The sequence below is a fragment of the Monodon monoceros genome, unplaced genomic scaffold, assembly GCF_005190385.1.
Source record: "Monodon monoceros isolate NGI ecotype Baffin Bay Population unplaced genomic scaffold, NGI_Narwhal_1 Super_Scaffold_3, whole genome shotgun sequence".
Lineage (NCBI taxonomy): Eukaryota > Metazoa > Chordata > Mammalia > Artiodactyla > Monodontidae > Monodon > Monodon monoceros.
Window position 1 is genome coordinate 70,382,456 of NW_021703780.1, and position 18,313 is coordinate 70,400,768.

Here is an 18,313-nt window from a genome sequence, read left to right on the forward strand (position 1 = left end):
TGACTAACAATACTCCAGAAAAAAAGCTATAAATCTACAAATATGAAGACAATATATACCAAGCTAGATAAATAAGAAATCTACACCTAGATATATTTAATATAACTGCAAAATGCCAAAGAAAAAGAAAAAACTGAAAAAGCAACCAGAAAAAAAGATGATCTACAAAGAAAACATCATTAGACTAAGAGTGGACCTCTCAACAAAAATAGAAGCCAGAAGATATCACAGTAAATACAGTCAAAGTACTAAGAGATAATAGCTGTCAACCCAGAATTATGTCCCCAGGATTTAACATTTAAAAAAAACACATTTTTCTCAAATATAGAGGGGGCATGTACAAAAACTGACCACAGAGTTTTGTTTTTTTTTAATCCCAATAAATTTCAAATAATTACCTGTTCTGATTTCAATGGAATTAAATTAGAGGAAGAAAAAAGTGTTCTCATACATTTGGAAATTGAAAATATACCTGTACATGATATGACAAAGTGGAAATCATAATGGAAACTAAAAATTACTTAGAACTGGATGATAATGAAAATACTACATATTAAAATATGTAGGGCCTCCCTGGTGGCGCAGTGGTTGAGAGTCCGCCTGCCGATGCAGGGGACATGGGTTTGTGCCCCGGTCCAGGAAGATCCCACATGCCACGGAGCGGCTGGGCCCACGAGCCATGTCCGCTGAGCCTGCGCCGCCGGAGCCTGTGCTCCGCAACGGGAGAGGCCACAACAGTGAGAGGCCCACGTACCGCAAAACAAACAAACAAAAAAAAACATGTAGAATGTAGCTAAAGTAGTACTTAGAACTCAAGTTCACTGCCCATTTTTCCAACATAATAAGTCAGAAACAGCTAAATAACACCGCCCCCCAACTAGACTAAAACTGACAGCTGAAATTAATAAAACAGGAAAACAAAGGTACAAAGGATCAAAACCAAAATTTGGTTCTTAAGATGAATAAAATCAAGAAACCTCTGGTGAAAAGTACTAGTAAGAGACAGCCTAATGAAAATACTACTTGCAAAAATACAGCAGATATTTAAAAAACTATAAAAGTAATTCTAGCTCAATAAATTTTAAAACATAGAATGGACAATTTCCTAAAGAAACAAAAAACCCCATAATATATCCAGACTGACCTGAGAAGAAATAGAAAACCTGAGTTTTCTATTAAAAAATTTGAATCATAAACCCATAAACATTTTAAAGACAGTTTTGCAGCTAAGTGCTACCCGACACACGAAGAATAGATTCCTTTCATCATATATACATCCATCTTTTGTAAAATGAGGAAACACCACTTACAATTCTGGGAAGCTAGTATAACCTTGCCATAAAAACTAGATAAGGACAATATGAGAAAGAAAAATTGTAGGTCGATCTCACTCATCATCACAGATACAAAATTCCTAAACAAAACATTCACACAACAAACCAAGTATTTTTTAAAAATGGGGGAAGGTATTCTAAAGACAGAAGCACAGGAATAGTTTAATACTGAAAAAAGATAAATATAATTCATCTTATTAAGTTTACAGGATAAATACTATGTATGATGATAAATTTTATGTGTCAACTTGACTGGGCCACAGGGTGTCCAGATATTTGGCCAAACTTCATTCTGGATGTTTCTGCAGGTATTTTTGGATGAGTTAAATATATATACATGTGGACAGACAGAGTAAAGCAGGCTGCCTTCTCCAGTGTGGGTGAGTCTTATCAGTTGAAGGTCTGATTAGAACAAAAGGCTGACCCTCCCTGGAGTAAAGGGAAATTCTTCTTGCCTGCCTGCCTGCCTTTGAGCTGGGACACTGGTTTTTCTCCTGCATTTGAACTCTAAGTGAAATATCAGCTCTTCCTGGCCTCAAGCCTGCCAGACTTCATCAGGAGACATCAGGTCTCCTGGTCCTGAGACACCTGGATTCAGACTGGAGCTATGCCATCAGGTCTCCTGGGTCCCCAGCTTGCCAACTGCAAATCTTGGGACTTTTCAGCCTCCATAACTGTGCAAGGCAATTCTTTATAATAGATTTCTTTCTATATGTATACAGCTGACCCCTGAACAATGTGGGCATTAGGAACCCCCACGCAGCTGAAAATCTATAACTTTACAGTCAGCCCCCCATATCTGTGGTTCTGCATCTGCAGATCCAACCAACCACGGATCATGTAGTACCGTAGTACATATTTACTGAAAAAAATCTGCATACAAATGGACTTGCACAAACCAATGCTGTTAAAGTATCAACTGCATATCCAACTGGTTCTGTTCCTCTGATGAAACCTGACTAATACACCATGTAACCATCTCAATAAATACAAAAAAAAAAGAAAAAGAATTCAATAAAATTCAAAACCCATTCATGGTTAAAAAATAAAGAAGGAAAAAATTTAAACTGATAAAGATTAATTATGAAAAACCTAAAGCAAACTTCTTACCTAGTACAAACTTCCTACTAAAGGTTAATGTTAAAAATGTTCTTTTGAAGATCAAGAAGACAAGAATGGGACCTCCCTGGTGGCGCAGTGGTTAAGAATCCACCTGCCAATGCAGGGAACATGGGTTCAAGCCCTGGTCCGGGAAGATCCCACATGCCACGGAGCAACTAAGCCCATGCGCCACAACTACTGAGCCTACGCTCTAGAGCCTGCGTTCCTAGAGCCCATGCTCTTCATCAAGAGAAGCCACTGCAGTGAGAAGCCTGCGCACCGCAACAAAGAGTAGCCCCCGCTCGCCGCAACTAGAGAAAGCCCGCGTGCAGCAACGAAGACCCAACGCCGCCAAAAATATATAAATAAATACATTTATATACATAAAAAAAGACAAGAACACCTACAATCACCACTTTTATTCAACATCATACTAAAGATCCTAGATTAGAGAGGAAAAAACAAAACAATGTTGCTCCCAGATAATGAGATCTATATAGTAATCCCAAATAATGTACAAAACTGAACAAATTATTCAAATTTCATATACTGATCTGACATAAAATCAATATGTAAATATCAATTACATTTCTATATACACAACAAACAGAAAATGCACTGAAATGGAAAATACTGTTTACAACAAAAAATAAATAAATAAATAAGATGTCTGGGGATAAAACTAACAAAAAATGAGCAAGACTTGTATCCAGAAAATTATAAAACTCTGTTAAAAGAATACCCTAAAGGAGTAAAGAGATAATCTTGTCATGGATAAGACAGTATCGAATTTGATCTACAGATTTAATACAATTCCAATTTTAAAATTCCAATAGGGTTTTTTTGTGGGGGAGGGGAGTAAGGAGCTAACAAGCTGATCCTAAAATTTTTTTGAAAAAATCAAGCTGATTCTTAAAATTGGGGTGGTGGGGGGAAGCTAAATCTCAAATAGCGGAACACTCCAAAAAGGATGAAAAAAGTGGGGCGATTTGCCCTACCTGGTATCAAGACTTAGTGCAGAAAGGATGGACTATTCAGTAAATGGTTCAGGAACAACTTGTTATTCATATTGGGGAAAAAATGAAGTTGGATTCCTATATTATGTTAAACAAAAATAAAAAACAAAACAATACACATACATATATTTTTTAAAAACTTAAGTGCCAAAGGCAAAACCATAACATATTCAAAAGAAAATACAGGGCAGTATCTATAAGACCTAGGGGCAAGGAAAGATTTCTTAAGTTTAAGTCACAAACAGTACTTAACATTCAGGCAGACAAATTCAATTACATTAGAGTTATGAACATGTATTCTTCAAAAAACACTGTGAATACAGTAGAAAGGCAAGTGTAAATTATGGAAAAACACTTGTAGCACACAGCTGAGTATTAGTTCCCAAAATATACATGAAGATCCTCAAATTAGTAAGAAAACACAAGCCACTCTATAATGGAATATAATTTGCAAAAATACTGAATAACTATGCTGTACACCTGAGAGTAACACAATATTGTATATCAACCATACTTCAAAACAAAAAAAAAAAACCACAAGCCACTCAAAAGGAAAAATAGGTAGGCAGCTGAACATTAAAAGATATAAGTTTACGAAAGGATGATCAACTCATCATATTTCAGGACAGACAAGCTAAAATCACAATAAGATACTATTTTATACCCACCAGATTGGCAAGATTTTGCCAAAGTCTGACTATACCAAGTAATTATGAGTATGTGAATTAATGGGAACTTGCTGGTACTGAGGGTATAAATTGGTACAACCACTTGAAATAAAATGCATTATTTTGTAAAGCCAGTAATACATTATGATTCAGTAATTCTACTTACAGATAATAAATCTAATATACTAGATCTATACTTGAGAGAAAATTATCTTGTATATGTACATCAGGAGAGACTCAAAATGTTCACAGCAGAGACAATACTCAAATTTAGGGACATTTCTCTTATACTTTTTCTTATACTAAAGTTAGCTTTAAGAATTCATTTGACTTCACTTTGTTATATACCTGAAACTAACACAACATTGTAAATCAACTATACTCCAATAAAAATTTTTAAAAAAAGTTAATTTGACTAACAACCAACCAAAAGAGAGTTCAGTATTTTACTAATTTTATAAATACCCCTGTGGGAAAATACCACTTCCCTGAATTCTGTGTTCCTGCAAAAAGCCCTAGCCTTCTGACATGCAGAAATATATATGATATAAAGATAGGAAATGTCTGTTTACATTTCCCCCAGAAATATTTCACTCTTCACATACCTTAAGAATTATATCTATAGCCAATTACCTAGTTAACTGCTCTGATCTGAAAGGATAGTTAAATTTCTCTTATCTCCCTGAAAGTGCCAAGTGAGTACACAAAAGCTTACAGTACAGATTAGGTTCCTAGGTTAACTCCCACAATTCCAGAAGACTGGAGATCTATCTCCCTAGGTATTACATTTCAAGGAAGAATAAATGGGTCGCAGGAACTTGGAGATGTCTTTAGGTCCAAGAGGGCTAACTGGCTCCTGAAGAGATTTCATTTATTCATCAAAGGGTTGGAGTTAATATTCATTACATTTTCAAGGATATCTTCTTCCAGAAGGGCAGGGAGATAGATGCCTCCTTCCCTTCATGAGCAAAGAAAAATCATTTTCCTCACCCCTTGCCTACTGAGTGTCCAACTACTTGCATAGGATAACTGACCTGAGTCTTGATGCATTGCCCTAAGGGTCGGAAATAGGGCAAAAGAGAGCCAACACATTCATTACTTACTGTGAGGTACTGACTAAGTCTCTTTCTGATCCAGAACATCTCTTGTGTGTATTCAGGATAAAATTATTAAGAACCCAACAGTCCCCAATGCACCTCCCATTATGATGACAACTATGAAGAAAGTAGCTATAGTTAGAATAATTCCCAGTGGGGTTTGCAGGAAAGGGGGCAGCCACACAAAGTACGTCAGTTCATTAGATTCATGTAGTGTAACCTTATGGAATGCCTGTGCCCTCTAAGATCTAGGATCTTACTTTACTTCTTGATTCTGGGAAGACCAAGTCCTCCACAAACCTAATACAACACTTGCTCAGGTGAAAAACAAAATGCCAGTATCCTTCCTATACTGATTCTCACTATTAGGCACTCAACAGATACTGTACTTTTCTGATAAACTCCTCACTGTCCAGACCCACAATACTCATTCTCTGAAATTCAAGAACTGAACAGATTTGGATAACTCAATATCCCACCATATCCAAACCTACTACCTAAACTTTCACTTTATGAACTCAGGAACTGAATAGATTTTGGTCATGAGGAATACTTGTATCATAGACAAATTTTGGGAGGAAAACAAGAAACGCAAATATAAATATAAAAGTATGTTCACATGTAGGTGAATGCGCATGTGTGTGTGTTCTAAGATGCCTACCTAAAGATTTCTAGCTGGTCTCAAAAAGTTATTGCTAGGTGTCCATCAATTCACAAGTGTACAAACTCTGCCTATGAGTTTTGTATATAATTTGACCCTCCATCTAAATATAAACGACGGATTAGTTAAGCAAATATATACGCATACAACAAAATTCTACGTAGCCATCTATGAAGTTGCAGGTTCTGAAAATCACTGATACAACTCTCCGTGTGACTACCTGGAAACCGAGGCTCAACAAAATGAGGAGTAAAAAGAAGTCAACAGATGAAAACTTGTGGGCTTCCCTGGTGGTGCAGTGGTTGAGGGTCCACCTGCCAATGCAGGGGATATGGGTTCCTGCCCCGGTCCCGGAAGATCCCACATGCCGCGGAGCGGCTGGGCCCGTGAGCCATGGCCGCTGAGCCTGCGCGTCCGGGAAAGGCCACAACAATGAGAGGCCCACGTACCGCAAAAAAAAAAACAAAAAAAAAAAACTTGTATTAAATGGCATACTTGTGCAAAAAAACTTCTCTCCCTCTCTACTGGAATGTCCCATCAACATTTAAACATGAGCTCACCTACCTCATGTTAACAGAAACCTTGGAATAGCCACTCTCCTCTGCAATCACCTCCTCTCCTTCAGCTAAATTATACATATTAGCATCACGTATTCATTTTCCATTCATTCCTGAATCCATCACAATCTGCTGCCTGACCTAGTAATCCCGCTACCCAAACTCGATATACTCAATACCTACTAAATTAGATACTACCTAGTAAATATCTCTTAAATCATTCTTTTTCTTTTCTCATCCAACCTATCATTACCCTCTAAATGTAATAGTTTCCTACATCATCTCCCCGCTTCAATTCACCAAGATAAATTTTTAAAACACAGATTTGATCACATTGCATACACGATTAAAACCTCATCCTACTCTTTAAAACCCATTGCTATAGGATCAAGTCCAAATGTCCAAACATTCGAGCACTGCCTGAATGACACTGCAGAATACAGCCCCCTACACACTTTTCTAGCCTCATGTTCTACCACTTTCCCCCAACTACTCTAGTGTTTTTATCCTTTCAACCTCACCAAGCGCCTTGTTCTTTTTGAATCTTCAAATATATCACTGTCTCTACTGGAACAAAGCACATCTGAGTAACTCCATTTATCACATAATCCAGGAAAACAGAGTCTCTTGCCTCATTCTTTTTTTTTGTTTTTTTTTTTTTGTGGTATGCGGGCCTCTCACTGCCGTGACCTCTTCCGTTGCGGAGCACAGGCTCCGGACGCGCAGGCCCAGCGGCCATGGCTCACAGGCACAGCCGCTCCGCGGCATGCGGGATCTTCCCGGACCGGGGCACGAACTCGTGTCCCCCACATCGGCAGGCGGACTCTCAACCACTGCGCCACCAGGGAAGCCCTCTTGCCTCATTCTTTACCAAACTATATACCCTGCATAAAAAAGTGATAATTAATAAATATTTGTTGAATATCACAGTCACAAAATATAATAAAGATACTTCATGGGAAAGACTGGTCTATAGAGGATCTAGAGTCGTGGCTAAAAAGAAAAGTACCAAAAGCCACTAAATTACATTAACCAAATGGCAGCAACAAAAACAGAGACCTTACGGTATTTTCAGAGGCAGAAAATGAAATAAACCAAAATATTATCACAATCTCTTATTAATATGCATATTTCTAAGGGAGAATGAGGGACATTTTAAAACCTTTCACTCACAAGTTTTTCTTTCTCTAGTTTTTGCAGCAAACTTTCCATGTTACTTCCAATTCTTGTCTTTTCTACAACTTCATAGAGGCTGCAATACATTCCATTCTTCAAAACTGACATAGGAAAAAATACATAGTAAATATTCAAATCAAGTCCGCTTCTTATATATTTTAGTAAAATTAAATTGCTTTACCTTCATATGGACCTAAGTAAGTTTCCTTATAAAACAGCGCTGGAGGGATTTTCTGTTTCAGATGATCAATACTCATAACTGTTTCAACATCTAACTTCTCAGGACTGAAAGAAAATTGAAAAGGCGTATTTGCCTTACCTGTATTTTTAACTCTAGCAATGTTCTCTCTCTCTCGCTCCTTCTCTCTCTCTCTCTCTCTCTCTCACACACACACACACGCGCACACACACACAAACCCACCCACACACACACAAGTATCCTGATGGAATACAGAAGAGCATATTTATGAATATCATACTTGATATTTGATTTGGGCAGTTCAGATATATGTACAGGTAGCTAGACTGTCCAGCAATATTACCAACCTTCCATCTTTGAGCCAGAAGCTAACCCTTATTTATACTAATTTTACTAACCACAAAAGATAAAAAGTTGCCATTTTATTAAATGCAATTCAAATATGAACAGTTAAATTAATCTTCAACCATTTATGGGGACCCATAATGTTTACTGTGGTGGTAGCAAAAGATCATTTTAAACCTTTCTATTCCAACATATGTTGCACAGGACTGAAAACAGCATTTAAATTTTAACTTAACTGACCACATCAAGCTGTTTCCAACAAAGAACTGATAAATTTTAAGTCTATCATGTTCAAATTGCTAAATGAAAAATATATCTAATTAGGACAAAACTTTGAAAAATACTTTTAATATTTAAAATCACTAAAAAAAAATCTTATGCCATAAATGTGTATAACTATTTAGCCCATCTGCAAATCAAGACAGAAAAGCATAGGGCTCATTCTGCCAACTAAGTTTCCAAAGTTATCAAATCAATCTTTTTTAAAACAAACCACTGTTTATATGTAAGTTCTTATGGATCAAAGTAAAATTTAAATGTAAGTAAGAAAAAGGAATTTTAAGTGTAAGTAAGAACTGAATAATTAGCAACTACTAACTGCTATTTTCTTGTAATATAACATACTTACAGCTTGATAGGCAAAAAAGCACGAGTGGCTGACCTCAGAGAAATATAACACAAAAGCTTTCCTTTATTTAAAAGCTGTCCTTTCCACAACGTGTAGTTAAATTTATCTAAATAAAAAGAATAATGACACAACTCAGCCTCTTGGCAGCCCAGAAGCAAATATTTACTAGAACTAAGGGGAAAAACATCCAGAAACACAGTTTAAGTAGAACCACCAAAAGAAACCTTGACATTTCTATTTACAGGGAATTCAAATACTAGGATTTTTGTTTCAGGTATCTTTTCCCCTATAAAATTATTCCAGATGAAAAGAATAACAAATTTATTTGCCTAAATGTCCTCATATCAGAAAGCTGAGGAGCAAAGACAATACAGTACTGCCCTCCTATTACCCCCAAAGGAGACTATACTAAATCCAGTTAACTACATGAATCCCTCACAATGTCTTACAGCTTCCACTTGCGCTCTTCTCATCACAGAGAAATCTGAAGATAGAAAGTGTCAATATTGCTTTCAATCTTCTCTCTCTTCTAAATTCTACACCTCTGATGAAGTTATTAATACTTTTAAAAGGCTGAGTTGTGAAACTTGTTCTATTTTTTACCTTTATCAACAAAGTGCTAAAATTCTTTGGTCTATTCACAGTACCAGCAGATTCTCAAAGGAGACCTTATGTTTGGATGACCAAATGTTGATGCTACATCATAACATGGCCTCGAGCTTTTTCATACTTTGCAGATTCTCATTCATTATAAAAATAAAACAAAGTACTTATTAATTTTTTTACTCTACATACTTATTCTTTCGATTTATAAAACTAAAAGAAAGAAATGTAAGAATCTTACCTGAGTTTCTATCTGCATTAAAGCTGTTAGATCTACAAATAAATTTTTGAAAAGAAGAAAGAAATATTACTGATTTCTAACAACATGAAAGTTAACATTCAGGGCATTGATAGAAATGCTATTTTTTAATGGGATACTGTACAAGAGAATTAAATCCTTTCCTCCCAGTATGAAGAACAAATTACTTATTACAACATTTAATAAATCCAAGTCTACTCAGAGAAATCAGAATCACTTACTTGGCTCAAATTACCGTATTTTCCCAAATTTAAGGGAGCTGTTTTTCCCAAAAATATCCATCAGGAGAGAATATAGTCCTTTAAAGTCTCGGTCAACTACTTTATTTTGGTGATGAGATGTGAAGAAATAGCCTCAATCATACTTAAATATTTACTAAGCTTCTATTATTTACTAGGCACAGTTCTGGGTAACAGAATTACAGGGATGAACAAAATCCCTGCCTTCACAGAGCTTACAGTCTCATAAGGAAGACAGACAACAATCAAAAAGTAAGTATATAGTTTACCAGATGATCGTTTTAAGTGCTATGGAAAAAAAGGAAGAAAGGTACTAAGGGTACATAGGTTTCAAAAAAAAAATCATGGAAGGTCTCATTGACATTGTAAACTATGCAGCTAACTGAGGAATGAGGAGGAATAGCAAATGCAGAGGCAGGAGCATTCATGGCAGCATTCAAGGTACAACAAGGATGTTCATTTTAAATGATATGGAGGGTCAACAGATGAAATCAAAAAGGCAAAGAAAATTAACAGACAATCATTATTCCTAGGGGTATAACCTTATAATTAAGTGCTGGGTGTCTTTTAAAAGTCACTGTTGAAAGGCACTATAGTAAATGTATCATGGAGATCACAAATATAGAGCCACCGAAAAAAAAAAGAATGAAAGAAAAACACAACTGTCAGGATATTACGCAGATCAGTACTTGTGGCTGTGGATGGTTTCCAGGGCTATTCACTGACCAAAAAAAAGTGCTGCATCTCAAACAACTTAAATGAAGACAATCTGATCTGAAAACTGATTAAAAGGTTGACCTTAAAGGGCTTCCCTGGTGGCGCAGTGGTTGAGAGTCCACCTGCCAATGCAGGGGACACACAAAAAAATGCAGGGGACACAAAAAAAAAAAGAAAAAAAAAAGGCTGACCTCAAAAATGTTTGTTTCATGAAATGTGGCTTTTTAAAACTGCAGTATTTCTAAATTAATAGATATCACGCATGACTTCAAATCTGGGAACTCAAAGTAAAAATAAGTAGATATTTTAACTGTTTCACCTACATCTCTGTAAATTTACTTATTCAATTTTGCCAAAACATTTTCTGGAATCACCCCCATGGGTGGGGAAAAAAGAAACTGATTTGTACCTGGTCACCTTATAGTAGAGCTTGTAAGAAATCATCAATTAACTCATAATTAACTCTGACTGACCATCAGAATCACCTGGAAGTGTGTAAAAACTACCACAGCCTAGGCTCCTTCATAACTACTTGATTTAACTGGTTTGAGATGGGGCTGAGGATTTGTAGAAGCTCCCCATTTCCAGGAGAGCTAATACACAAAATTTCACTTTTAAAAACTGCATTTGGGGGAATTCGCTGGCAGTCCAGCAGTTAGGACTATGTGGTTTCACTGCCAAGGGCCCAGGTTCGATCCCTGGTCTAGGAGCTATGATCCCACGTGCTTCATAGCACAGCAAAAAACAAAATCAAACAAGCAAACAAAACTGCATTTGGGCATTCCCTGGTGGTCCAGTGGTTAGGACTCCCAAGCTTCCACTGCAGGGGCACGGGTTTGATCCCTGATCAGGGAACTAAGATCCTGCATGCCACATGACATGGCCAGAAAGAAAAACCCAAAAAAACCAGCTGCATTTATGCAGCTACACAAGCCTTCACTATCAGGAAAAAAAAGGTTAACTGGTGAGGTTTAATTTAGTTTTTATTTCCACACAGTTAAGTATCTGTCCTTCTAACTGACTTCTTAAAAGTCATCATGAACATTCATAAATCTAATTAATTTCAAGAGAAGGAAAAAAAATGGGAAGAAATACAAAGCGTTCCTCCTAACTCAGAAGTGCAGGATATGTGATATAATACCATTCTGGACGACGTCTAAAATTCACGAGTCTTACCTTGATGAAGGTACGAACTTTGGAGTTTGTATATCATCTTTATAAGTAAAAGACACAACTGCATATGGACACACGTGTCTCGGTCTTCGCCTTAGCTCATCAAAGCCATACTCATAAAAATAATACTAAAAATAAGAAAATGCAAAATTAACTTCCTTAAGAAGGCAAGAAGCAGACAGTGAAATCTTACAATTATCTGCCTGGTTTTTGAGAAACACAATACCACTTAAGTACCTTTAATGAAAAATATCTTTAAGCACTGCTTGTCAATTTAATTAAAATAATTTGTACTTTATATTCATTGTATGATATATAATATTCTGCTTCTATATATATACCAGATGCCAGGATGCTAATAGGTATTCCAAAAGTTTACTTCTGAAGAACTGACCAGTGGGAATGTGCAACAAATTTCCTCATGAAAATGAAACAAATGGAGCCTAAGCTCCCAGGTCAGCCCAGAAAAACCAATTTGATACAATAGTAAAATACTAAGAACACAATTTCAAGCAAACCTAGCATTTTGCTCATTATTTCAAAAGAAAAACACTTTTTTGACTCCAACTGCAGACAAAGCAACAAAGGGGAGGTGGCAGAGATTACAAACATAGGTGACAAAGGCAGCTGAACCTCTTCCTATTACCCTATCCATCTGCCTCTCCCCTTCACCTATTCACAACATTCATTAGATTAGGGTTTTCTGACCTGCAGTCTAGGGATTTTCATTAAAAAGAATGCCCTAGTTTATAAACAAAGCACTGTCCTTCAAAGTCCATTCTCTTGGGAAACTTCCAATAATGTTGCTGTTGCTCTAAAAATGCCTGGAATTTTTCTGGAAACATCAAGCCAATTTACAAGTTCTGCTACAAAAACCAGTAACTACTTTATAGTTATATTTCATATCTACTAATACTACTGTCCAGAAGGTAATCAAATGAGTCAGCCCAGATGACTTTGGTGAATATAATTTTTGCTAAAAGCCCCCAACAACAGGTCTTGCCCACTGAGATTCTTCAAAAAGAAAAGAGCAAGAATAAACTTTATTTTATGTAAATAAAGTAAAAATCAAAGAAAAGAAAAAGAAAGAACATTTCCAGGGAGGTTAGCACCACCACTTTTCACATACAATCCATTCAGATATACACATTTTTTATACATTTGTTAAAAAGAGTAACATTATAGTCAAACAACATATAAAAACACAACAACTGATATTCATCAAATACTACACTTTTAAATATGTGTAGTTTACTATAAATCAATTACATCTGAATAAAACTTAATGAATTCTAAGTTTGCATTTTAGAAAAATACTAATAAAAATAGAAAATATCTACCAAATCAATAATACAAAGTGATGTGAATTAAGGTAATTCAAGGGGCTTTAACTTTACCTTAAAGAATGAGCAATATTTTATTAGACAGGATCTTTCTAGGCCAGGAGAAACCAAGGCTTCAAGAGGAAATGAGATCGTTGAGGGCAGGAATTATACAAAAAACAGGCTGGAGGTCACAGTCTACAGGCAGGGAGAGCTAGCTAGGCTAAGGAGTCTGAATATCACTGTAAGTCTAAGGGGGGGCCACTGTTATGTTTCTGAGCTATCTTGGAAACACTGAACAAACAGCAGTGAGAGTCACTGGAGTCTAGCAGTGGTAAGTGGAAACCAGAGTCTAGTGTGGTGGCAAGGAGAACTGAAAGGGAGACATTTTAAAGGATTTAGTGACAAACTGATATGAGGTCATAACACTAAAATGGATCCAGGTACTTACCTGAGTAAGCTCATAAGCTCTATAAGCCAAAAGTGATGTAATTCTATTGGCATTCTTCGACACATGACATTCATGCTTTGGTGTTGGGTCCAAAGCACTTTTATTTAATATAGATTCCAAACTTTTTACACCCATGGGGTCATATATACTCTTTATTTTACCCTAAAATACAGAAAACCTTTTAAGTCCACCAAAACCTAATTACTGACTGTATAACATTAATATTATAGAATAACTCTTTGAATATAGATTACCTATAACAACAGCTTTTTCCTTTAATACCTGGTAATAAAGTAATACCCAACACTTTTTACTAATATCGAAGCAGTAAGAAAAAGTTAACCAAAAAAAAAAGCTTGTTTGAATTTAATACAAGGAAATTAAAATTTTCTTCACAACACTTCACTAGCTTAAATAACATTATCAACATATTTCCCTCTCTTCATTCTTTTCTTTGGAAAGGAAAGCAAACCCTAAAGCTCAGAAAGCTCAGATTAAAGATGGCAAACCACTCTCAAAAGTATCTTTATACGCCAAACACAAGCAAGCACTGGTTTTTAATTCAATCAAGCCCCTAAAGACAGCATCGACTAAAATCCAAGTCAAATGCTGTCTTTGATATATGAAATGTAAAAGTTGAAATTACCTTCATTATTTTAAAAATAACAACATCGCCCACTGCCCCAGCTTCCAAAGGATTAGCTTGTAATAAATCAGCATACCTAGAAAGATAGACACCTAGCAAAGAGGGAAAAATTAAAGTTTTGTTTTAATATGGACACAAATACAAAAAGTCCAAATATTTAACATAATAAGAGATAAAAGGTATGACACCTTTAAAAAAAATGTAATGATAGCTGATATTTAACCAAAGCAAAAAATAAAACTAGAAAAAACATGAAAAATCAAAATTTTCAAAATCACTAGAACTAGACTAAGAGATTAAAAAAAAAAGATAACCCTTGTTTAATTGGAAGTATGCAAAATCAGAAACAAAGGATAAAACTGGTTTTCATTGCAGAACCTGAAACTAGTCTCTTTTTCTGGGAACATGACAAAGCATACATGAATTTAATTATAAGGACAACAGCGAAATTAGATAATATATTTTTAAAGGGCAACTTAGTAGTAGGTAAATGAAAAAAGAAAAAAGATTACCCATGGAAGGACTGCCAAGAATTGTTATTTTGGACTGGCCCACCTGTAATCCTTTTTCACATATGCTCTGAACCTAAATAAACAAAACATTTCATCTTACAGTCAATACATTAAAAATGTGAAAAGACAGTTTGTAAACTTGTTTTAAGTAAAATCCAAGCTTCTAAATTATATTTTTTTATGTTACAGAAATTATACATATACATGCTAGTTTATGACTAAATATCAATGTGAAACTGGCTTACACTTCCAATGTAACCATAGTTGTAATCTATTTTTGTTTATGCCAGGTCTGACCTATACTTAGAATTCATGCCATTCATATATATAAACATCCCCTTTTAGAAAGAATTAGTCCTGGCAAACTATTTAAAGAGAAATTAACTCCACCTAAACATCTTTGATCAAAGGAGTAAAAATAGTTCCCAGCACATATAATCAGTAATATAGAAGATAATCTACTTTAATAAAGGAAAAATTATTTACTATCAAGCACATTCCAGGGGGGAAAATTAGGTTTGATCAAAGAAAAAATGAACATATTTGAAAAGCAAATTACAAACAATGAAATACCTTGCACTAAGCCATTTTTTCCATTTCTACATCAAAAAATTGTTAGTCTATAAAAATCAAGTGTATAGTATAACTCATTCACTTTGTTATAAAGCAGAAACTAACACACCATTGTAAAGCAATTATACTCCAATAAAGATGTTAAAAAAAATCAAGTACTGGTTAATTGCAAATTTAGGTAACTTACAATGGAAGCACTTTCAAATTGTTTTTTATAAAATGGGTTCACTTACCTGATACCGATCAACCATCAGAAATGCATAGGATTCTGAAAGTTCTTTATCTAAACGACCATCAAACTTCAGTTCTCTTCGCTTTTCTGTAAACTAAATGAAATTAAATCTATAACGACTCCTTAGTATGTGCTTATGTTTTTCAAGCTAAGAGTTTCAGGAAGCTTATTTCTAAGAAATTCCAAATCAGCAATTCCCTGGTGGTCCAGTGGTTAGGACTCTGCGCTTCCACTGCTGGGGGCCCGGATTTGATCCCTGCTCAGGGAACTAAGATCCCACAAGCCACGAGGCATGGCAAAAAAAAATCCATATCTACGAAAGTGGAAATTATCTTTTCTCTCCCTGTAATTTCTACACTTCATTTTTTCCCATTATAATTGGATCTTTATCCTTACAATATAGTCAAATAAGCATCTAGTGCTAAACAATTTTAACTAAATTTCTATTAAAATCTTACCACACTCCAACTCTCCCATAGATTTTTTTTTTTTTTTTTTTTTTTTTTTTGCGGTATGCGGGCCTCTCACTGCTGTGGCCTCTCCCGTTGCGGAGCACAGGCTCCGGACGCGCAGGCTCAGCGGCCACGGCCCACGGGCGCAGCCGCTCCACGGCACGTGGGACCTTCCCGGACCGGGGCACGAACCCGTGTCCCCTGCATCGGCAGGCGGACTCTCAACCACTGCGCCACCAGGGAAGCCCTCCCATAGATTTTTAAGTTCATTTTTTGGTTATCTTTGGATCTTTCATTTTACCTGACATGGTGCACTGCAAATAGGTGGTTTAATAAATCTCTGTTTAATGACCAACTTCTAGACTATAAACTCAATTAGGACAAGGAAAAATGTTTCATTTCTTTACAATTATATTCTCAGTGCCAAGTACATAAGCCATGTTCCATACCCATTTCCAGGATAAAAGAGTGACTTGATCTAAGTACATCTGAACTGTAAGTCACCCTCAACTGCTGGCTTTCACTTTTAGATACAAGCAAATAGATATGAAGCCCACACCTAACAGATTTACATGCCATGTTCAGCCTATTACCGATCTTCAATAATATAATTAATGAATCTTTAAATTTTCATATAAAATTAACAAATAATTCCTATCATATCATGAAACCACATCAAACTACCAAGGTTTTAATTTCCTCTGGGAGCCGTTAACATTCATCCACTTTAGGGATCCTTTCAAAGTTAAATTCTCATAGCACTAGATTAACCAACCTATAAAAGTACAAAATTAATAGTATTTCATGTACATCAGAAAGCAATATACACATCAAATATTTCTAAACATCTCATTTGTATTACCTCAGGATTATTATGGCTTTTCCTAAATCAAAACTCAAAAAAAGATTCTAATTTGTATATGAAACTTAAATTCCCTACCTAACAGGCTCAACTATTCCCCTTTGTTCTCACTTTTTCACTAAGAATTTCTACTAATGATATTAAGATAACTCAATTACCAGGCAATAACTGGGGAAAAAATTAAGCATATCCTAAAAAAAAAAAAAAAAGTATTTTATTTCATTAACCTTCCAATTTAGACATAATATGCTCTTAGAGATTCCATTTAACTAACACGCTTGAAAGAGCAAAAAGCCTTGTAATGAATTTACAATTAAGCCATTATACAATAAGCTATCCCTATGCTTAAGATTCATTGTTAGTAAAAGAAGTTATCTTACACAATCACACGTTAATTTAACAGAACAGATAAATGTAGTGCAATATCAACAGTGTTTAGGGAAAACAACATGCCATTTAAAACTTGTTTTTCCCCCTCCATAATTTGGTTTTCCTAAGAACTTTAGCATTTTTAAAGAAAAGGAAGAAAGTAAAACAAATTCCAGGCTATTAACTGGTTCTGAAGAATCTTACAAAAAGCACAATTTAAAACATACCTCCTGGACTTCCCAGGTGGCGCAGTGGTTAAGGATCCGCCTGCCAATGCAGGGGACACGGGTTCGAGCCCCGGTCCGGGAAGATCCCACATGCCGTGGAGCAACTAAGTTCGTGCGCCACAACTAGCGAGCCCATGCTCTAGAGCCCGTGAGCCACAACTACTGAGCCCGCATGCCAAAACTACTGAAGCCTGCGAGGCATAACTACTGAGCCCGCACACCACAACTACTGAAGCCCGCACACCACAACTACTGAAGCCCGCACACCTAGAGCCCATGCTCTGCAACAAGAGAAGCTACTGCAATGACAAGGCCGCATACAGCAACGAAGAGTAGCCCCCGCTCGCCGAAACTAGAGAAAGCCCGCACGCAGCAATGAAGACCCAACACAGCCAAAAATAAATAAAAATAAATAAATTAAAAAAAAAAACATACCTCCTTTTCCAAAAGCTCATTATGTATCAAGCAAGCACGTCTGTAGTTAAAATTTGTTACTGAAGTTGGTTCAAGGTAAGATGAGTGGAGAATATTTAAAACATCTTCAAATTCCCGAGAGCCTGGAGTTAATGGCTGAAAAAGTGCTAAAATAAAAAACAGTTTTAATTTTAAGATTCCATCTTAAATGTAGTTTTTTATATTTTTGTGGCTTTGTTAATATAACTTTTAAATACAGTTAATATAACTTTTTAAATAAAGTTAAAAAAGCATCAAGGCTATCTTATTTTGTGATATGCAAAAGAGATACTTATTAATTCACTAAAGAAAAAACTCTTCAGCGCGAGCATCTGGCATTGCACATGCAGAAAAGGAAGTTACAATTTTGCAAAACTTAGGGGATGCTACACTAGGCAACCTAAACTGCTTAAAGACGCTCATAAGAACCTGTGTATAAAC

The 18,313-nt window shown here is 35.9% G+C and overlaps 1 protein-coding gene across 7 annotated transcripts in view; it reads right to left on the minus strand.

The window, feature by feature from the left end:
• Positions 1–18,313, minus strand: part of TASOR (transcription activation suppressor) — a 49,962-nt gene that overhangs the window by 23,481 nt on the left and 8,168 nt on the right. For all 7 annotated transcript variants that reach the window (XM_029243923.1, XM_029243918.1, XM_029243922.1 and 4 more), the window contains exons 2-11: positions 17,855–18,000; positions 15,511–15,603; positions 14,705–14,777; positions 14,193–14,284; positions 13,547–13,708; positions 11,777–11,901; positions 9,627–9,658; positions 8,783–8,888; positions 7,792–7,895; positions 7,608–7,711 (exon numbers count right to left, since the gene is read on the minus strand). In XM_029243923.1, coding sequence (XP_029099756.1) covers positions 7,608–7,711; positions 7,792–7,895; positions 8,783–8,888; positions 9,627–9,658; positions 11,777–11,901; positions 13,547–13,708; positions 14,193–14,284; positions 14,705–14,777; positions 15,511–15,603; positions 17,855–18,000 — 1,037 coding nt within the window. The remainder of the gene's footprint in view (positions 1–7,607; positions 7,712–7,791; positions 7,896–8,782; positions 8,889–9,626; positions 9,659–11,776; positions 11,902–13,546; positions 13,709–14,192; positions 14,285–14,704; positions 14,778–15,510; positions 15,604–17,854; positions 18,001–18,313) is intronic.